The 22,926-nt window shown below is 32.0% G+C and overlaps 1 protein-coding gene across 1 annotated transcript in view; it reads left to right on the top strand.

Moving 5' to 3' along the window:
* Positions 1-22,926, top strand: part of LOC133203441 (xanthine dehydrogenase/oxidase-like) — a 32,558-nt gene that overhangs the window by 1,035 nt on the left and 8,597 nt on the right. The window contains exons 2-23 of the mRNA XM_061339222.1: positions 5,243-5,300; positions 6,207-6,303; positions 6,496-6,604; positions 6,975-7,101; positions 7,420-7,472; positions 8,177-8,242; positions 8,762-8,827; positions 8,980-9,124; positions 9,475-9,633; positions 10,149-10,225; positions 10,529-10,619; positions 11,538-11,641; positions 11,793-11,977; positions 12,102-12,249; positions 12,911-13,085; positions 13,845-14,023; positions 14,213-14,332; positions 15,765-15,986; positions 16,389-16,452; positions 16,573-16,642; positions 18,704-18,791; positions 20,676-20,762. Of these exons, the coding sequence (XP_061195206.1) occupies positions 5,243-5,300; positions 6,207-6,303; positions 6,496-6,604; positions 6,975-7,101; positions 7,420-7,472; positions 8,177-8,242; positions 8,762-8,827; positions 8,980-9,124; positions 9,475-9,633; positions 10,149-10,225; positions 10,529-10,619; positions 11,538-11,641; positions 11,793-11,977; positions 12,102-12,249; positions 12,911-13,085; positions 13,845-14,023; positions 14,213-14,332; positions 15,765-15,986; positions 16,389-16,452; positions 16,573-16,642; positions 18,704-18,791; positions 20,676-20,762 (2,490 nt within the window). The remainder of the gene's footprint in view (positions 1-5,242; positions 5,301-6,206; positions 6,304-6,495; positions 6,605-6,974; positions 7,102-7,419; positions 7,473-8,176; positions 8,243-8,761; positions 8,828-8,979; positions 9,125-9,474; positions 9,634-10,148; positions 10,226-10,528; positions 10,620-11,537; positions 11,642-11,792; positions 11,978-12,101; positions 12,250-12,910; positions 13,086-13,844; positions 14,024-14,212; positions 14,333-15,764; positions 15,987-16,388; positions 16,453-16,572; positions 16,643-18,703; positions 18,792-20,675; positions 20,763-22,926) is intronic.

Below are 22,926 nucleotides of genomic sequence, written 5' to 3'. Positions count from 1 at the left end.
TTCTTCAGGTGACAACTCTCTAGTCTTATTATATTCTCATGTTGCTATAAAGCACCAGCTATTGCAACGTTTAACATAACTCCTGTTACTAAAATTAGGTTACGGGTATCTTGTTGAATCACCTTAAAATCTGCTCAAAAACAGACAAATAATGTTTCTTGCTACTTTTTTAGATGGTGTCATTCATGCCTGTTTGATACTCCGTAATCCATTTTAATATATTTTTCTGCTCCTTTGGCCTGAAGTTTTCCGATTGTTTAAGCAAATATATTCTTTCTTGCAATACCTCCAAAACGAGTTGCTGAATGTGAGCTTTACATTGATCAATCTTGGTATAAATATCAGATTTAATTTGTCTTACTGATGAAGAATAAAGATACAAAATTCTTCAGGTGACAACTCTTTAGTTTTATTATATTCCCATGTTGCTATTAAAAGTGATGCGTGCGTTCCTTGGAAAAGTGTAGATGAACATTTAAGTTTATATTTCTGTAATTTAAAACTAGAAATATTTTCATAGGACATGAATGCCCCGTCCAGTGTATATTAGTAATGCAACATGAAAATTTGTATTAGTGTATGAAGTTTGAAGCAAATGTCTTGAAAAGTTTCTTTAAAATTGAAATTGAAATCTAAAAATATTGGATATAGATGATAAATTTTCACCAAATTATGTATAAGTGCATAAGCTTACATAAAAATACCTTAAATGTTTTTTTAAACTAAGCAAAATGCAAATTAAAGAAAATTGAGGTCAAGATCACAGGAAAGCCTAAGGTTAAAAGATTTCATGCAGTTGAATGTCCCTCACTAATAGGTATCAGCATATTAATTTTGATAAACATATCTTGAATGGTTTATTTAAAACTGAGGTGAACACTGATTTAAGAAAAGTGAGGTCAAGGTGAAAAAAATGTTGATGCAGTTGATAGCTCTCATCAGTATGTTTTAGCATGTGAAGTTTGATGAAAATATCTTGAATTCTTTATTTTAAAATTGAGCTGAACATTATTTATAAGAAAAGTGAGGTCAAGGTCAAAAGAAAGGTCAAGGTAAAAAAAATGTTAACATCAGTATGTATCAGCGTATGAAGTTTGATTACACTATCCTGAATGATTTCCTTAAAACTGTGCTAAACACTAATTTAAGAAAAGTAGGTCAAGGTCAAAGGAAAGGTCAAAGTCATAAAATGTTTACAGAATTGAAAAGCTCTCACCAATACCGATCAACATATGAAGCTTTATAAAAATTATCTTGAAAAATATCTTTGAAACTGAGCTTTGAACTGAGCTAAATCCAAAGCTTGATGGAAGGAAAGAAGGACGGAAGACAGACATGACAAACTCAATATGCCCCAGCCATATTCATGGCGGGACATAAAAATATTATGAAGTAGACTAGTGGTATGCTTTTTTAAATGTTTATTTGAATTATTAAAAAAATATCAATTTTGACGATTTTTCATAATAATCATTTATCAAATTTCTTCGTAATATTTATTAGAGTTTTTTCACAACCAAATTTATACTTATGAAAGACATTGTATCAGTCATATTTGAAAGCTTATGTTCTAGGATTTGAGATGATAACAAATATTCATTTAAGATACTGATGGTTAGAACAAGTCAGTCGAAGATCACATTATCTATTACCTAAATCTCAGGATTGATATTATATTAATGTTAAATTTTATTTAGACAGATCAATCTTCTGCTCCAACTCTTCGAAAATGAATTGCCCATAATTATTGTACTTAAGTTCAATGAATAGAATACTGATGTGAATAAATGGGTCTGTTATAATTGCCTAACACTGCCTGCATGCTCTTGTATAAATAACTCTTGACAGATTATGTGGGACATACAGTGGCTGCATCAAATTCCCGCAAATTCTTTCAGATAAGGTCGTGGGAATTAATTTCACTATCATTGTCAAAAAGTGTGTTATCTAAAACAGTGACAGTTTATTTTATGTTTTAATCAAATTTAACTGTTACATAAATAATGATCACCATAGCTTTCAACACATAATTGGAAGGTGATAAAACCCTTTGAACTAAATTTTAGCTTTCTGTCACATCTTTGTTATGTCTGCTAAAACTTTGATAGGTTTTTGACCACACAGCTGAACAATGTAGGTTAATATATTGTTACAAGATTGTTTGTAGAATAAGATTGATGATTTTTCTCTCTATATAATTTACTGTAGATTTGAAACCATCTATTTTGTATCTTTAAATGTGAATTAAAAAAAAAGATTATCAGTAATTGACATACATTTACTTAAATAATTAAATAATATTATGATACTGTAATATGAATACAATACACTGGTGACTCACAATTTTTATCAATTTAGAAGTTAATGGGAAGGAATGCACTGTAATGCTAGTTAAGGGATGATAATATTTATATAAATTAGTAAAGAATGCGATAATTTTAATGTATGCATGCTGTTCAAGTTGATTCAACACTAGATCACATACTCCAAAATTGGGTGTGAGGATTCTGGCTTTTCTGTATGAGCCAGTGTAGTCTTACATAGCTTTCACTATCAATTAGAAAACTGAAAATTTATTCAATGTTTAATAAAGATAAACTTAGTAAAAACAATTAACACATTGCTTTCACTTGAAGTGTGATATGACCCATAGTTGATTTGTTGTTTTTGAGGGTGAGGGAGTGACAACCCAAGGAAAAGGGAGAGATATTAGTATGATAATTGCTATGTCGCTGAAGTAAGGGAGTGAGTGAACCTTTTAGTACACCATATAATAGTGGTATAAAGTGTGAAACTTATTTTAAAACTGATTATAATTTCTTTTTTTTTTTTATTTAACATGGAAGGTAATGAATAAGTGGGTGTATATACTGACACTTATAAATTGCTTTAAACACAGAATCTAGTAGCTCAGGTTTGTTAACACGTCAAATTAAACTGTATTAAAACAGTCAGTAAGACCGACTATATCTGTTGATTAATTATATTCAACAGTTTCCAAATATTTTTAAAGAACAGGGGTTATCTTTTCATTATCATGTCTGTCTATTCAATACTGATGTAATTTTCTAAAGTTACAAATACTTTCTTAAGTACTTACTTACTTATGTTTCAGAAACTTACAAATTTTAATTAAGTCATAGTACCTATGAATTGTCAATCTGTTTAGTACAAGACAAGAAACAGCAAACAAATGTCCAGAAAAGAATTGAAGACTTTCATAATAATGCAATTTCCTGAACATCTTTTTCCATTCATGTTTTAAACAAAAAAAAAAAAAAAAACAAAAAAAAACAATAAAAAAAAAAAAAAAAAATGAGACTCCAAAATTTGACTCCAAACTCCACTCCATAACTCCACTCCTTGCCTCCAGTCCATGAATTACACGGTGCCTTTTTCTCGATAAATTTTTTTTTTAACTATTTGTTATCAAGTGATACTTTCTGTCTGTTAATCAATGATATATTTATAAACTGTAAAAGTTTTAACTTTATAAACCAAATAGTTTTGGAGCTATTGTAAAAATAAATTTTTGGACATGTTGACCTTTGGCAAAACCTTACATATTTTGTTGTATGAGGCGCCATTTTAGTAATTTTTAGGTATTCCGATATCAAATAGACTAGAAATCTTTTTAGTCATTCTACGATAAATGAACCAATTCAGGGTATAAAACATGAAAAAAATAATTGTTTCAAAAAGCAAAACGAACATCATAATTCTCTAAAGGACAAATCAGTAAACTTGAAAACAAAGAATTGTCCACAAATCTGGTATCGTTAACTTCCTACAACAATTTCAAGATGCCATTGATTTTAAGGTAATGTTACGGAAGTTAATGCTTGATCAAGCCTTATTATTTTTTAAATAAATCTGAATTTGACCAATTTTTCGTTTCTGATGTTCAGTAAAGAACGCTAAAGTATTATTCGTGAAGTCTAGCATGAATCCGAATTTAAATTAAATTTTCGGGAAAAATATCGTTACGGAAGTTAATTGTTACGGAAGTTAATTCCCAGCAAAAAAGTTATTCTCTTCAATAGTTAAAATCAAAATTTGTTTTAGTATATTAAACAAAAGTATGAAGAATTTCGCTCCCAAAATAATAATTTTTTTTTTATACCTTTAAATAATGCAAAAACTTTCCAGAATTACCGTTACGGAAGTTAAATTTTTAAGAGAGACAACTGTTTTTGTCTAATTCATTTTGTTATGTCGAAAATGTAATCGTCTAAAATAGCTGACTCGCAACAAGAATCAATGATATAAGGTTCCGTGGTCACTTTCAGATAAGTTTCAGCTCTTTTTGAAATCTACATTCTGTGCGTGAAATTTAAAACAAAATCGTTACGGAAGTTAATCGATTTTAAGCGACATGCTTATGATTTCGCATGAAAGGAGATCAATGCAATTCTTTGCGAGAAGTGGTTTGATTTCTTTTTATATAGGATAAAAGACATTTTTAACATTCATTGCAATCTATTTGGAACGATTTTACGACTGAAAATTTCATCTTGAAATTTGTAAATAAATGAAGCGACATTAAGATTTGCAGTGGAATTCGTTTTTCAACATTACATTATGTTCATATCAAAACGTTAACTGCATATATATTGGTAAATATTTACAAAACCATGTGTGAATGTTAAGTCTTAGAGTTGAAATCGACCTTTAGTTTATATTTATAGTTAAGATATTACAACAGCAAATTTGTAAGCAACATAAAAAATTCTTAATTGGTCATGTGTTTTTAGAATGGCTGTTTTACTTTAAAAAAAAGGTTGTTTTTTTTTAAATAATGATTAAAATAAATCAAAAGCTAAGAATTAATACTTTTCTTTGGGAGAATTCCTAACTTTTTGAAACCGTATTCTGTTTCTCGATTTATTCGATACATTGTTTCATTTTGACATAATTATACAAAACTACACTTTTACTAATTACATGTATATTTATCGCATATACAAAACTACACTTTTACTTATTATATTTGTCGCTTATACAAAACTACACTTTTACTTATAATTATATTTATTTATTCAATTTTATTTATTCAATCTATTTAACGTTAAACAATATTTAAAATTTTTGAAATAATATATAATTATATACATATTGATGACAACAGAAAGTAGGCTATAAAATTGGCAGTGTGAAGTTTATTATAAAACCATTTCACAGATCTTCTACCTTATATATCTTGTCATATATAATGCATTGTTGAACCTGTTTACTTTTGAAGGTGTCTATTGATAACCCGGACCCACGGATCACTCTTATCCAATACTTAAGGCGCACTTGTATCCTAAAGGTGAATAAGTCAGGTTATCAGGGGAGATAAACTGTGTACATGACCATTTTCATCAAACACCGACAATATTAGAACTGGAGGTTGTATATTGTATTTTGAATTAAGATAAAATAATAATATATACAAGGCCATCGTTACATGAGACCATGTCAAAAATATGAGATATTTTTATTCATTCTAATTGTCATAAATTGAAAAACGCCAATATTCTATAGAGAATTTGAGAGGTTAAGCTGGCAGGGCACTTATAGAATTGCCAGTAAGGACATTGTAGCTATGCTTTATACATGCATTATCAAATCTATAGAGCCCATATCATACTCTGGGACTTCTCACTGTCAACTACGCAATGTTATGTACTAGTACTATATCTACAAAGAGTGATTACACATATTTTTACAGTTGATTTGTTTATAGGTTTATAGGTTGTAAACTTTAACTTGTGAAACGCAAACTATAGTTATCTACATTGATCTACATTTAAGAAATCTCTTGCTGTGGCCTTCAATTCGACATTCAGATATATCGACGACGTTTTATCAATTAACAATATTCATTTTTATTCTTACGCTGATAAAAGATATTCTTTTGAACTCGAAATAAAAGACACCACTAAGTCTGACACATCTGTTTCATATTTGGACATTTTACTAGAGAAAGATATTAATGGCAAACTAACAACTAAACTTTATGAGAAATATCAATTCAAAATATCAATTAAGTTGAAATACTAATTCGTTTATTAATACCACCTGTTTTTGTTTTCAAGGGTAAAACTGTCCCTTTCATTTTCATATGAAAATTTCAAAATGTTATGAATATAACCATTTCCAAATACCTTCATATTTTCTAAAAAATCTCGCGAGCATTAGTATATTCTTGACATTTGGAAAAGTGTATTTGACGGGGACGAAGGAGGCGTGCAGTCAGGGAGCATGTGGGGCGTGTACAGTCATGGTCTCCTACTACAACCATCATCAGAGGAAAATCGTGTATCCTTTTAACAATTCATTCAAAAATAAATTCTAAAAAATCTATTTTGATTGAAATTTTGTACGTTAACTCAAAGTTTGCAAAGAATATTTTTGTCTCCATAAAATACTTCATATTGGTGTCAAAATTGAGGGAATAGGTCTGGGATTTTCTCTTCAATATTTGAGTTCTTGTTAGTCTTTACTTTTGAGTCACTATTCCTGCAATGCCTGTTTGACCCTTCTGTGCACACTTCATGGGACAGCCATTACCACGGTCGAAGGTGTGGGGAGCACAAGGAATGGGCTTCATACCGTACAGGTAGGACCAATGAACCCATTCCACTTTGATGCAAAAGATCTATAGATAAGAACATAAAGAAATGCTAAGTCAAATCTACGCCAACTAGTTCAAAAAACAATGTCAGTCAAATATCGTACACGCTTAATATAATACATTTACAATAATTATTTGCGGATTTTAGATTTTTCGAATAAAACTGAGATAATGGGTTGTATTCTGCTTGGTAAACATAAATAATCTTTATGGAAGACTTCAAGAGGAAAGAGAAACTCTGTTCAAAAGTATATTATTAATGCTTTATTGTAATTTTTCTGTCTAGTTATTTTGATTTCAGTGAATAGGAAGCGATTATGAAAATAACATTCCCTCAAACATTGTTTTTATGTAGAGTAATTTACTGAAGTATTACGGACTGCAATGTGGGTTCTGTACACCCGGGATGGTGATGGCCATGTATACGATGTTCAGAAATAACACCAGGCCGGAAGCGGACGATTTTGAGAGAGCATTAGAAGGTGATTAGAAGGAATCTTGGGTATTTTTTATTATGTTTTATGGCACAGCACACGTTAATAAAAAAGGATTTTTTTAGTAACATTGATAAAATTCTTATTTTTAATAAAAAGACGATGTCAACAAAGATTTTAGTTCACGTAGGGATAATGGGCATCAATTTGGTAGCTGCTCCTCGAGACGTGTTTATAAAACCAGAAATGGACATATTATGTGTGCTTTGAAGAACGTACAATTTCAGTTATTTAACAAGTATAGGATTCGAATACGAATCATCATATCCGATGTCAGCTACTTGTATAATTCTTTTTTTTTTTCAGGAAATTTATGTCGATGTACAGGATATCGACCTATTCTGGAGGCTTTTAAATCAGTAAGTCTTGGACTATCGAATTGGGCTCACCGCTGCTGCTGACAATTTGAGTGTATACTTAATGCTTTTTAAAATATTTTAAAAAATTGTCCTATATTACTGAAAGGAAAAGAAAAACAGTTACGAATACCTCTCAATGAAAGTTGAATATGTCTTGGATATTTTATTCAAAAACAAACTTGTTAAACAAGTTTTACTCAATAACATATGTCGAAATTATTTGTGTGTGCATTTACTACATTTGCCTCCCTACACACTGCTAACAATCTTGTATGAGTAATAATTGATACCAAAAAATTTAAAGATTTTCAAGAGCTATTCTCTGTAATTATTTTGACTCTTATATATAGGGACCGTGGAATGCATAGTCAAAGAATTTCTTCAAATTTGTTCGATAAAAGTATTTGATACCGTACACTCATATCAAGCAAAAATTGATTTCTATGTATCAGGGTTTTCCATGGCTATTTACCATGAAAAGAGAGATAAAATAAATAAAATTGACATGAACATGACTGTTAATCACCGAATGTTCAGTGTCATCTGTAAATTCATACTTTGATATTTTGAGAAGAAGGGTCACTTTTACTTAAACTGTATTAGAAGCAGAGAGAAATTAAAAAAAAACACACACTGTGGACTCTTCCTTGACTTCTGTGAAATGTTTTTATTGTTTAATTTTTTTTAAACTTTGAACTTTTTAGAGTTGTCCGAAAGGAAAGTCATGCTGCATGAATATGGACAATGACGAAGGTGAAATGAACATGGCAGTAAGTTAAATCTATACCTTCTCCTGATTTATTAAATAAGAATTGCTGTGACCACTTGTTTTAAAGGAATTTCCCGTTGTTCGGAATAATTTCAAATTAAATGATCAATTTGTTGATAATTTTTTTGAAAATAAAAGAATTTTTATAAAGTGCTTGATGTAAAATTAAAAATGATAGAAAGAGAAGTTATTCAATACCTCAATATCCATTTAATAGCATCCTTTATAGTAGTGTCTATTGTTGTATTAGGTGTCTTGTCCCCTATTTGATTAATTTTACAGATATGTACTGTAATTTAAATTTTTGGTTCTTTAATACTGTAAACATACTTAAATAATGATGAGGGTTTTAGATATAAAGGGAAAAAAATGTATATTTGGAAAATGGGAATTGCTCCTTTAAAGATAGTATATGGTTTCAGGAATTGATGAAAGCATTGTACTGTATTTCAGACTTAATGAATATTGAATGTTATCAACTTGTTAAAAAAGAATATCCTGAAAAAAATGTTTCTTTTAGGATCAAGACGTTGATAATGTGAATAAACATGAAAGTCAAGAAGTGATATTTCCCAACGAATTACAGGTACACATAAAATTAAAAATATCACATAGAAGTTTTATCTTATCAAATTAAGGAAACTTTCTGTCTGCAGAATAATACAGCGTTCTTAATGCTTTTTGAGAATTTTGTTTTAATTTAAGAAAAATTCTTAATGAAACTAATTACTTTTTCAGACCAATCCATCTTACCGCCAGACGTCCGTTAAGTTTGCAGGAGGGGGATACACGTGGTATAGACCCACCTCTTTGTCAGACCTCTTTCGTGTTAAAGCAAATAATCCCGAGGCAGTGGTTGTAATGGGTGCTCAAAGCATTCTGGGTAAGCCTACTCACATTTCAAATTTACAAGAGGGCGTGTTTAAATGTTTGATGGCTTTAAATTTCTTGTCCTAATCATTTAAACAAGTGTAAAACAAATATTGTGCAAATGTTCAGAAAAACACAAAAGAGTGTAATTCTAAAGTAGAGAATTGTCATTTGTAGTTTAAGAAGGAAACATGTTTAGAGATATCAATACTTTATTAACCAAATTTTACGAACTGAGCGCCCTAAAATAATTTAATATCCTCACATATGTTTTTTAAGACAAATGACATTGATATTTCAGTCAATATTTTTGTGCCATGAATTAAAACAATACCCGTAATTTCTAATTGCTGGAATAATCAGGCTCCAATATAAGAAATAATAAGACACCAAAAGACCTGGTGAGTTGTACTGGAGTCTTAGAGCTGAAGGTGATGAAACAAGACGAGAACGAGATTGTCTTTGGCTCTGCTGTTACTTTCTCTGAAATGGAACAATTTCTTTCGTCTCTTACATTGAAGGGTAAGAAAAAAATGTGTATGTCATTTACATATCATTATGCCAACTTAACAGAACAACTGAATTCATTTTGCTTATGTTACATAGTAAAACATTTTTTATGAATTCAGTTATATAAAAAAGTATCGCTCATAGAGAATAATTTGAAATTCCCTCATTATGACGAACTCGACTAACGTAACATAATCACCCAGTTTTACTTTTAAAAAAATGAAGATTTCTTTCTATTACCTTTTCGAAGAATTTCACTAGAAATTCCCTAAATGAGTAATGCTGTATATGTATACCATAATTTTGTCCATTACAATTTTCATCAAGTATTGTAGACGAGAGGGAACCAATGATTTGATTATTGTAACATCTAACATGAACATGTAGAACCATTTAGTTAATAACTTGCCCTTCTGGAAGTTTAAGTTTTTAAGTTTAATATATATATATATATATATATATATATATATATATATATATATATATATATATATATATATATATATATATATATATATGCATTTCAGATGCGGGAGGCACTTTAGTTGACGCTCTGCTTGAGGGAATTCGTTGGATTGCAGCTGACCAAGTCAGAAATGTTGCTGTAAGAATCATTGGATAGTAAATTTATAAATATTTTTTTCAAAAAAATCAATATGTGGATGTTCCATGTACCATGGAGAATTGCAAATTAATGCCACTTGCATATGACTTACTTTCGTATTGCAATTTGTCTGTCAAAAACTTATCTTGAAATTGTTTAATGTTTTTTTCAAATGAACCTAGAAAATTAAAATACGAGGATATTTAAATTTATTTGATAGTAAGTATATTATTTCACTGACCTTAAAGATCTGCAAGCTTGGCGTGGCCAAATAGAAACAATTATCATTGTGATATTTTGTAGACAATTGGTGGCCACTTAATGTCTACAGGTCCACATGACCTTCAAACATTAATGATGACCTGTGGAGCAATTCTAACTTTTCAGTCTGCTGGTAAAGTATAGAAAGACACTTACAAATATGCAATCTATCAAAAGAATGCTAACACACGTTTTAACGTTAATGATAGTTTTTGTCGGTAAATATACATGTATGTACAAATTTTCATTTGTAAACTATAATAAATATGCATTAGCCTTAATTACAATGAAAGAGTTGTCAATCATTGTTTCACTATATGGAATCATGAAGCTTTATTTATCAGATTCATTAACTATAGTTTAGAATTGTTACCCATAGTTTACTAATTCTGAAACTGTATCTATCAGATAAGTCATGGCTTGCACTTTCAAATAATTATTTTCACTGTACAGTGTAGTTACCTCTTGTGAAATATAAATTAATTAATTGATTGTATGTTGTTAAACGCCCCATTCGAGAATTTTTTACTCATATAGAGATTTTACCATATACAGGTGAAGGGCTTCAAATTTAGACCTTTACTCGGCACTCAGGCCATTGAGCAGTGAGGGATCTTTATCGTGCCAACGCCTACCGTGACACGGGGCCTCGGTTTTAAGGTCTCATCCGGAGGACCCGCAATTTTCACTTCAGAGTGCCGAGCGCTTGGCGAAGGAACAGTTGCTACCTTTTTTTATCGACTTAGGTCAGTCGCGGCCGTAATTCGAACACACGACCTTCCGATCACGGAGCGAGCGCTCTACCGACTGAGCTACCGTGACGATCGAAACATAAATTGAGGTGAATAGATGTTAAATGTAGAATTACGTCGTTTCTGCTTCGTAAACTATAGAACTTAATTTATTAACTGGAAGTTATGTTTAGCTCATTTTTGTACATTTGGCATGTCATATATTACACATGTACCATTAAACTAAATTTTTCAATGAATCATATTGAACATGGAAAAGGACTTTCGTTTGTTTAAGAAAGGTAATAATCAACTTGTAGGGGAGAAGACACCTCATACCATAAAGTACTCAGAGGGTTTTGATCCAAATTCTTTCTCGCCGAGTTCCATTTTAATATCAGTGAGGTTGCCCAGAAATCAAAAGGTGATTTATAATTTCTACATAAAATTATAAAGAATGTGTGATATATACAGATAATGCCAAAGTATAGTATTCACTATACTAAATATAATATACTAGTACTAGTAGTAGTATGCTAAAATGACTTTCAAATCAAAATTTATATTTTCCACAGAATGAGTTCATATTTTTCGGAAAGCAGCCGTTTAGGAGGGGAATGGATTACGCCGTTGTAAATGCAGGACTATTCATAAAAATAGAGGAACAGTCTAGCGGGATTAAAGACATGAGATTCTGTGTTGGAAATATAGAAAGCAAACCAAGATATTTAGAAAACGTTACAAAGAAAGCAATAGGAAGGTAACATGGGTGATATGAAAGTAATTTTGTACGCTTTCAATTTTCCAACAAAAACTCGTTTTTTCATCTTTCACGCTTTGTTAAAATCTCATTTCAAATTACATTACAAACTTTCAATTGGCAGCCCTTGCACAGAGCAATTACTGGAGGATATAGGTGACGTCATTGTTCAGGAACTTAAAAACTCGAGGGCTAAACAACTGAAGTATAAAATCACATTGGCCTGTGCTTTCTTTTTTAAGTTTTACAAGAGGTTGTTCAAATTACTACAGGTAAAGCTGTATTTCATTCGTATGATATATTCTTATTTATATATGTATAATAATAATTATTTCTTAAAAGATTTGGCATTTAATAAATAATTATATGATAATGAGAGAGCATCTTGAAGTCTTATTAGTTGTTTTAAACATGAAGAAAGAATTAAAGGGTACATTGATATTGACGTGCACGCTTGCTTTATAAAAAAAAATACAAACTATAGTCTTAACTTAATTGTAAAATTTTAGTATATATCAAGATTCTAAGGAATTCACAGCGATAAATCAAAGTTTCATATATATTGATTAAAAGTATACTTACTACAAATCGTGGTCAAATATCAAGGTTCCAAGGAATTCATAGCGATAAATCAAAGTTTCATATTTATTGATTAAAAGTATACTTACTTCAAATTGTGGTCAAATATCAAGATTCCAAGGAATTCACAGCGATAAATCAAAGTTTCATATTTATTGATTAAAAGTATACTTACTTCAAATTGTGGCCAAAAATGCCATAAAGGTCATTCAAGCCAGAAGGTAGGTAAACTAACAACACTCCTCTCTTCCTCCAAATACATCTCAATACTTTAGACAATTCAGTACATAGAAAATCAGGGTTTTCTTCATACTTACTTGTGTCATGATTTTTAACTCTTATTTCATTATAAAGTTATCAGAAGAAGACACTTTTGGCCTTACCCCAGTCCATTCATCAGGAGCACAGTTTTATGACGTACCAACAGACGACAACAGTCACATCGTCTGGCAGCCAGTTCCCCATGTGTCCTCTAAGAGTATCACCACTGGAGAGGCAGTATATGTGGACGATATTCCAGAGTATAAAAGTGAGTATCACCACTGGAGAGGCAGTATACGTGGACGATATTCCAGAGTATAAAAGTGAGTATCACCACTGGAGAGGCAGTATACGTGGACGATATTCCACAGTATAAAAGTGAGTATCACCACTGGAGAGGCAGTATACGTGGACGATATTCCAGAGTATAAAAGTGAGTATCACCACTGGAGAGGCAGTATATGTGGACGATATTCCAGAGTATAAAAGTGAGTATCACCACTGGAGAGGCAGTACATGTGGACGATATTCCAGAGTATAAAAGTATAACTATAAACTAAAAATCTTATTACTGGTTGACTTCAAGATAAAAAAAAATGTATTGAAGGATTTTTTTAATGCAAATCGAATGAATCTTTATTCTTACTCCTCCACGGCACCTGATCCCACCTCTGATGTTTTTAGGGGTCCGTGTTTGCTCTGCACCCAATTTGTCATGTTCCAATGGACTTTTGAGATTGATTACTGTTCGTTATCTTCATATTTCATGCATTAAATAATAGTTCTGTATATAGAAAACATACGAAGGCAATAGTTTTCTACACATAAAATTTAATGCACCGAAGAAAACGATTCAAAGCACATTTTGTCATGTTCATGTACATGTATTGAAAGACAGTTATATTTTGCTCTTGCATCGATCTTAATGTCAGTTACATTATATACAAAGATTGTCTGAAAGAATTGTTAATGACAAACGAATTAAATAAAGAAGGAAATTTTGTATATATATTTTTTCTCCATACAGAAGAATTGTCGTTAGCCCTAGTCTCCAGTTCCCGCGCTCATGCTAAAATTCTCTCCGTCGATTTTTCTGCCGCGCTGGAAGCCCCTGGTGTAGAAGACTTTGTGGATTACAGAGATGTCCCCGGAGAAATGCTTTATGGAGAATCTGGACCAGAAACACCTTTATTAGCTGATAACGAAGTAAGTTAAATTTGCATATAAGAAGTATCCTGTAGACTGTTTCTTTTTGCTGCAAACATGAGAAGAAAACGTTTGCATGTGAAACGTGTGTTTATTCTTTAAACTTTGTTTCCAAACTGATAATTTACTTACCTTGTTGTGTTTATTATGGACTTCTCCAGTAATGAATATATAATTTTTGTTTGGTAGGTGACTCATTTTGGACAACCCATTGCAGGAATTTTAGCAAAAACAAGGGAGGAAGCCAGAGCTGCAGCTAAATTAGTGAAAGTTGAATACGAAAATTTACCCGCCGTGTTTACAATTGACGTAAGATCCTTTTTAAATAAAGTCATCTTGGAATTGTTAGTTATACAGTGTTCAGATAGGAACTATAATTATAATTTTGTATCTTTAATCGTAGTTATTAAACATGAATTTGCTAAACTGATTACATTACTTTTTAAAGGGAAAATTCTACCAACTATCCAACAATAATGCAGTGTACATAAACATTAATATTGCAGCAATGAAAAAGCACTGTTATAACCCATTCTGAGTTGAATTCTCAGTTCCAAGTGTAAAAATCTTTACAATTCATTAATGGGTATAAAAATAAAATAATAATATATAGTAATCCTCATATTGAATCAAAGTATCCCTAGGATTGGTCAATTAAAAATCATCTGCAGTAAGTGTTTCCCCGAGAAATATTAGGTGTGTGTTAAAACCTTTCCCCACTGAGTAGAAAGATCACTAATGGGAGCTTAAGTGATATACATGTATTTGGTTATACTTATTTTTTCTTGATATATATATATATATATATATATATATATATATATATATATATATATATATATATATATATATATATATATATATATATATATATATATTTAATTGCATGGCTGTTTCCTTCCATTCATGTGCGTATATTTGATAGCTTTTTGTAGGTGGGTCATATATTATACATATGAGGACTAGTGTCATCAAAACGTGTCATTAAGATACAACTTAAAGAGCCCTTTTTACACAACCCCCAATAGCTGTCAATGACTATTTTCAAATTATATTGATATACATAATTAAGTGAATTCCAGATGTTCCATATAATTTTGTGTTTAAGCAAGAGCATGAGATCCTCCAGTAAATAATCCAAATATTTGTCGAGGGAAAGTAGGGTAATTCATCTTTTAGCGAACGTATTTTGCCCTCTAAGAGTAGGTCGTGGTAACCCCAAAACACAGAGACACATTTGCATATAACATTTCTATGAGCATGTTAGGATGTGATCGCAAATATCAATTACCTTTGAATAAAGCGAATATCTTATAAATTGAAAACTTCATCTACACGTGATGGGATCTCGGTAAAAGCAAAGAATTTAAAGATTGATTGATTGTATGTTGTTTTACGTCCCATTCGAGAATTTTTCACTCATATAGAGACGTCACCATATACCAGTGAAGGGCTTCAAATTTTGACCTTTACTCGGCACTAAGGGCCATTGAGCAGTGAGGGATCTTTATCGTGCCAACGCCTGTGTGACAAGGGGCCTCGGTTTTTAAGTCTCATCCGAAGGACCTGCAACTTTCGCTTCAAAGTGCCGAGCGCCTGGCGAAGGAACAGTTGCTACTTATTTTTTTATCGACTCAGGTCAGTCGCGACCGAGATTGGAACTCACGGCCTTCGGATCATGGATTTTAAAATTGAACAAAACTGCATACATACGCTTATTTGAATACTTATATTACATTAGGATGCAATTGAGAAAAACAGTTTGTTTGAGTTCTCCAACTCAACGGAACAAGGGAACATCGAGCAAGGAATGACTGAGTCTGAAGTGACGCTAGAGGGCGTTATAGAGACTGGTGCGCAGGAGCACCTATACATGGAACCGTGCTCAGCCCTGATTTGTCCAAAAAAAGAGGATAAAGAGATGGATATATTTGTGGGATCGCAAGACCCGTCTGGACTACAGGTAACAGACCAGTTTATATTTCTGATAGGGAATTACAGGTTTTGATGCACATACATGCATGTGGACTTCATTAAAATCTTTTAATGAATATGATATTTCTAACTAATTTTAATTTCTCTCTATTAAATGCAGAAAAATAGTAAAATAAAATAAAATTGAAGCTACAGTTAGGAAAAAATAATGTGTTCTTATTTAGTTTGCTAAATTCTTAAAACAGCTATCACAGTTTTCTGTATAATTAGTATTTCTTTCCTAAAACACTTGACTTTCTATGCATTTTTTTTTAAATCATTATATAGGAGACGGTCATCTCCAAACTAGAGTTGAATTCATAATTCATGAGTTCATAAAGATTCCTGTATATCGGGTCAATTTAATCAGAGTAGTCAGTTTCTCTTTTAGAAATGGATTGGACAGTTTTTGTTGATTCCTTGTAACAGAATAAATGTAAAAGTAAAGCGAATAGGTAAGGTGGTGTCTATATTTTTTACTCTGAAATACATAAAAGAAATAATATTTCAAAGGAGCAATTGCTAAACTGTATTATTAATTCATATTCATCTTTTTTTTTAAATCTACCATGAAGGTGGTGCCTTTGGTGGGAAGGCTGTAGACATCATACCCCTGACCGGAATAGCATCGGTAGCTGCTTGGAAGTAAGAAATTCAATACTCTGTTGAGCGAAACTATCAATAGTTATGGTCTCACAGCACCAAAACATAAAATAAAACACAACCACATATTATTTCTGAACAAATTCAGAACAAGATTAGTCATCTTTTTATTTTTGGAAGTAATTAAAAGAAGAAAAAAAATACAAAACAAAAAATGAAAGAAAACAAAACAAAAAAAGAAAGAAAAAAAATTAAAAAATTTAAAAACAGAATTAGTTTCCTTCATTGTATTGTATTAAGGTATCACATTAAAACATCAATATTCCATGAAAAACTTTAATCGCCTGTTGTGGCCTCCGCCCCTGCCCCGTGGTCATTATTTGAAATAAAAAAATGAATTTACACTATGCAATGAAGTTTTCACACCTTTCATCTTTTCTAGCCCAATGAATATTGAGAAGATTTTTAAAAGATGCCATTAAATTTCCACTTATTCCAAATTTTCTCCACTTGAAATAGAGACTGGTCGTTCATTTGAACAAACTTGAATTCCCTTCACACATTATTTATATCGATGAATCTATTTGATGAACAAATGCACTGAAAGAGCTAGGTTCACTTTATGCATAAAATGGCCATGTCCTTATATCAATTAATTGACTATCACCCTCTGTCCCATTTCATACATCAAAATAAAGTAGAGACTTAGTGCTTTCATTTCCTATTACCAAATTTCTTCTTGAGAATCCAGGTATTGGAAATCAGAAAATGCAATGTTCTTGAATTTTGCAGAAAACTTGCGTATTTGACTACCTTCAGAAAAGAATTAAAATATGAGCACAGCCCACGATCCAAAAATTAAAAATATGTTTTGTGATCTTCGAAAACAGATCTTTCATTATATAATTGCATATTTTGGATCAGAGGTTGTGCTCTATACGAAATATTGAAAAAAATACCTCAATTTTTGGCCATTTTTAGGGAATTTACAGGATATGTGAAAAATGACGCATTTTATGACGTCATAATGCATTGACTATAGAGAAAATTACGTCATGTTTAATAGATACACGGTCACCATGGGTCCAAGTTATAAATACTACATTTTCGACCAAAACTGAGCAGTTTCGATTTTTCAGAAATTCACAGGGCCAAAAAAGGCCCTAAGTGGCTCTTGCTCTTTGTCTTGCTTTACAGATGACATGTATGACAACTTACATATTTATTATACTCTTTTGATTATATTATACAGTTATGGAATGGGTACGAGGGAAATAGCAAATTTATGGTTCCCCGAGGGAGGAAACTATTTCCCGAGGCGGCGAAGCCGCCGAGGGAAATAGTTTCCTGCCAAGGGGAACCATAAATTTGCTATTTCCCGAGTTCCCATTCCATAACTGTTTTATTATACCGAAACAATCATAGATGATTTAATTTTTTCACCAGACATTCCGACATTGAAAAAAAAAAAAAAACAATGTAGAGGCAAAATCACAAATACATGCGGTTTAACACATTGTTATAAGTAATGCATCGTGTCCTAAAACAATTAAATTATTTTTAAAAAGTGTTTTCACTGACATTTCGAAGAATTATCGTTGCCTTCATTTCGCTAGAATCCAAGTATGATTTTGACATCGCATGTCGAAATGTTTTGACGTCATAGTTACATTGCTAATAACATGACGTCACAGACTCGAGATTTCTTAAACGCTCCGCCCACTGAACACTTTGATTGATTAAAATTACTAATAAATATTCATGAGGGAGTAGTCCCAGGGAGTAGCTCTGATTTTCCAGGGAGTAGTCCTCAGATGAGGGAAATAGTCTCTTCTCGTGGAAATAGACAGTTTTATGGTATTAATTTTATATAGAGTAATTACAGTAGAGGTATAATAATGTTTTTTATTATACTCCTTGCATTGTGCTTTACATAAAAACTTTGAAAAATTGTTTGAAAATCCTATAGGGTTTTTCACTCTGCTTCTTCAATATTGATATGCCTCTTATACATATGTACTCGTATATCACCATGCTCATTGTGTATCATAACATATATAGGATCTCCAAGAAAAATTTATCCATTCTTTTTTTTAATTTTAGAGTGAATAGACCAGTCCGGTGTGTTTTCCAACGGGACTATGACGTCAGAGCTACTGGTAAACGACACGGAACAAAAGCGTTTTATAAAGTAAGCACTAATCGTCATTCATCGGTCAGTATATGCAAGGAGTTTATTCAATAAGTAATAAAAACGCGTGAATAGTTATTTAGAGCTATTTGGTTGGCAATTGTTGTGATGTTTCGAGCTGCTTAGTCCTTGTTTGAAATAAGGTGAAACTCCTTTTATCGCAAATCGTCAGCAATTGAAAAGGGCCGATACTGTGCAAGGATATTTATTATATACCAAGTGTATGGTAAATATGATTATTTTAGTTAACACAAAATTCAATATTTATTTTTTGTTTACTATATATTAATTTTGGATATCAAAAAGTGGACTCTTATTATTTGAAAAACATAATTCTTGTAAATACCTGCATTATGATTATAAGATATTGAGTATGTTTCACTCTTGTTATTCTAAGCATTAGTGTTTACGAAAATGTACCTGTTTGAGTTTAGATCCCTCAATAACTTTTCAAAGACAAAAGCTATTACATGTACTTAAATTTACGTCAGTGATTTTCCCATTCAAAATACTAATACATTTATCCATGAATGTTTTCAGATATGTTGCTACCTAACAATAGTTACTATAAAGACCTCTTCACCTTTTTTGAGAATTATGTGATTGTGATGCCATGACTGAACAACACTTAACAGAAAATCAATGTTAATTTTGAGATAACTATAAAAATTATTACAAAGGAATCTTAGAGAAAAACAGTACATACCGGTATATGAAATATATACTTAAAACTGACATGATTTCTCGAGTATGGTGTACTTTTATTAGCTCACCTGAGCTGAAAGCTCAAGTGAGCTTTTCTGATCACCCGTTGTCCGTCGTCCGTCCGTCTGTCCGTCTGTCCGTCCGTCTGTCCGTCCGTCCGTCTGTAAACTTTTCACATTTTCAACTTCTTCTCAAGAACCACTGGGCCAATTTTAACCAAACTTGGTACAAAGTATCATTGGGGGAAGGGGAGTTTTAAAAATTGTTAAAATAAAGGGCCAAGTCCCCTTACAAGGGGAGATAATCAAGAAAAGACAAAAATAGGGTGGGGTCATAAAAAAATCTTCTTCTCAAGAACCACTGGGCCAGAAAAGCTGAAACTTATATGGAAGCATCCTGGGATAGTGTAGATTCTAAATTGTTAAAATCATGACCCCCGGGGGTAGGGCGGGGCCACAATAGGGAATCCAAGTTTTACATTGAAATATATAGGAGAAATCTTTAAAAATCTTCTTCTCAAGAACCACTGAGCCAGAAAAACTGAAACTTATGTGGAAGCATCCTTGGGTAGTGTAGATTCTAAATTGTTCAAATCATGACCCCCGGGGGTAGGGCGAGGCCACAATAGGGAATCCAAGTTTTACATTGAAATATATAGGAAAAATCTTGAAAAATCCTCTTCTCAAGAACCACTGGGCCAGAAAAGCTGAAACTTATGTGGAAGCATCCTGGGGTAGTGTAGATTCTAAATTGTTCAAATCATGACCCCTGGGGGTAGGGCGGGGCCACAATAGGGAATACAAGTTTTACATTGAAATATATAGGAAAAATCTTGAAAAATCTTCTTTTCAAGAACTACTGAGCCAGAAAAGCTGAAACTTATGTGGAAGCATCCTCATGTAGTTTACACTCTAAATTGTTCAAATCATGACCCCGGGGATGGGGGGGGGGGGGCACAATAGGGAATCCTAAGTTTCTAAATTGTTCAAATCATGGCCCCTGGGGTTAGGGCGGGGCCACAATAGGTATTACAAGGGGGAAGTCTGGTAATGAACAGCATGGCCAAAATTACTCAGGTGAGCGATGTGGCCCATGGGCCTCTTGTTTCCGTTATGACATGTAGGGCCGCAATATAAATCTATGAGTGGCCCATGTGTATATTCTTTTTTTATTTGACAGGTTGGCTTCAATAAAGATGGAAAACTGAATGCATTGTCTTTGCAATTTTATTTAAATGCTGGAGCTTTCAGTGGACTCAGTCCGTTGGTGAGTGCTTGAGTACTTAGTTCATTTAAAACATCTCAAGTATTGTTGTGTAACAGAGACATGTTTGTGCCTTCACTTAGAATTAAATCCGGGACCTCTAACATGCCAGTCAAGTGCTCTGCCAATCGAGCTAAAGGGTTGTCCCACTACTGTAATCTAGTGGGAAGCCAGACAACACAATCATATTACTTTTGTTGTATGCATGATCCCAACCTAAAGAAGTAAAACATATATTGAAATGAATACTATACGAGGGCCGTTCAAAAATTACGCGGCGTTGTTGCACAGAAAATATATTTGAGGACATAATCAAGCAAAATGTCATCAATAATATAAAAGAATCTTTACATATATGATCATCAAAATTTCATATCAAAATATTGTAAATTGGTATCAGTTTTAGGTGATTTAACAGGACATATCATGAAGTCACGGCGCAGTAAAACTTTCAACGTCACGGGCGTTTTAAAAAATGGGAGCTTTCATTTTCTCAATATTTTCCCATAGTATTTGATACTGTATAGTTTGTGTTACCTTATTCACTCAGAATAAACATCCATATACCATTTCCGACTCAGCTTAAAAACTATAAAACTATAATTGTGTGTTTTAGTTTGTGTTAAACCCCAAAACTGAAGATATTTCTGAAGTAAAGTTTGACGTCAGTCGATCTCAATCACATTCTTAACAGCCCAGATCAGTGTTTTGTCTATGAATTTCCTCCATCCCTCCCGGATTACCTTTTGACTAAGGTCTAACAGTCTAAAATTCTTTTTTACATTTTGTAGAGATTTGTCGGAAATTCTGCTAGTTTACTACATGTTTCATCAGGAATATTTTGGGTCTCTATTGGCGTTTTCCCAGCATGATTCATGATTTGATAAAAGTGCGCTGCTCCGTCAAATCACGAGACGTTATTTTTGCAGTTGATTTCGTAGGGGGTCACATCGGAGAAAAATTATAATATTTCTGTTAGTACTTCAAATATTACGTCAGAAATCTAAATACTCAATAATAAAACAATAAAAAGAAATTTTAGAGAAAATTGATGAATAATATCGTGAAGTATGGAAAATAAATGAATAAAATTTTGGATACCGCATGTTTGTTTTTCAACATTTTTGCCGTGCTCCGTATATCATCATCAGCAGTATCAAAACGGCAATAATTTTATGAGATACTAAATAAAATCAAAAAATATTTACCAAGAATTTATTGGAATTTTTAAGGAATATGTTCCCATGAAATTTCAATTCTAAATGACGTCTGTAAGAGTAAATAATAGCAGAGTCCGCGTAATTTTTGAACGGCCCTCGTACAAATTAAAAAAAGTATTTAAATATACAAATTATGTATTACATTTTTTTTCAAATGGAATCACACAACTATTGGCATCAGAAACAGTTGCAAATTGTTTAATTCTGTCATAATTAATATATTAAAAATTTAATTTGACACTGTTTTTTTCCACATCATGGGCAAATGCATTGTAGTACTTACCCGGGTCAGTTGTTTGAATTCCTTCTATAAGAGTCATAATTTTTCAGGCACTTTTGAAATTGAAAAGAGGTCTTCCTTTATTTTAAGTTAAATATGTTCATCGCATTGGCAATGCAAGCATTTTCATATTGCATGAAAAGCTCCATTCTTTCGTCAAATTTTACAAATAATTGCTGTTCATGAAAAGAGATATTTTAATCATTAACTTCAAAACATTGTGAAATAATTGCTGAATCTCAGATGATAATTATATTATTTTAAATTAGCTTAGTCCAATTAAGATGCATATATTTCTTCAAAAAAGGAAGTACATGTATACATAGAATATGTATTAAAATAACATATATACGACTGTGTTCTTCTGTTATTACTACGATATTTATAAGGGAAAAACTTCGGTCAAAAACCATGTTGACAAATTTAGACGACGAGACCACATGACCTATAAAAAGCTAATCAAATGGGAAGGTCCATGTGAGAAATACGTGAAGTTACCGTTAGATATTTTGTACTGTGTGCTGGATTCGAGTTCTTCCTAAGCGATTCCACAGTCTGGATCTCTTCTTTTTACCCTCAGAGTCACTTAGTGATTTTGGACGACCACATTTTCAGTCGACTTTCATCATGCGATTTGTTTACTAAGCTGAGCATGTACAAGCTTGGC

The sequence above is a fragment of the Saccostrea echinata genome, unplaced genomic scaffold (assembly GCF_033153115.1).
Source record: "Saccostrea echinata isolate AGI-Se365-2 ecotype Australia unplaced genomic scaffold, CSIRO_AGI_Sech_v1 ptg000051l, whole genome shotgun sequence".
In the NCBI taxonomy this organism is placed as follows: Eukaryota; Metazoa; Mollusca; class Bivalvia; order Ostreida; family Ostreidae; genus Saccostrea; species Saccostrea echinata.
This window is presented reverse-complemented; position numbering and strand designations above follow the sequence as displayed.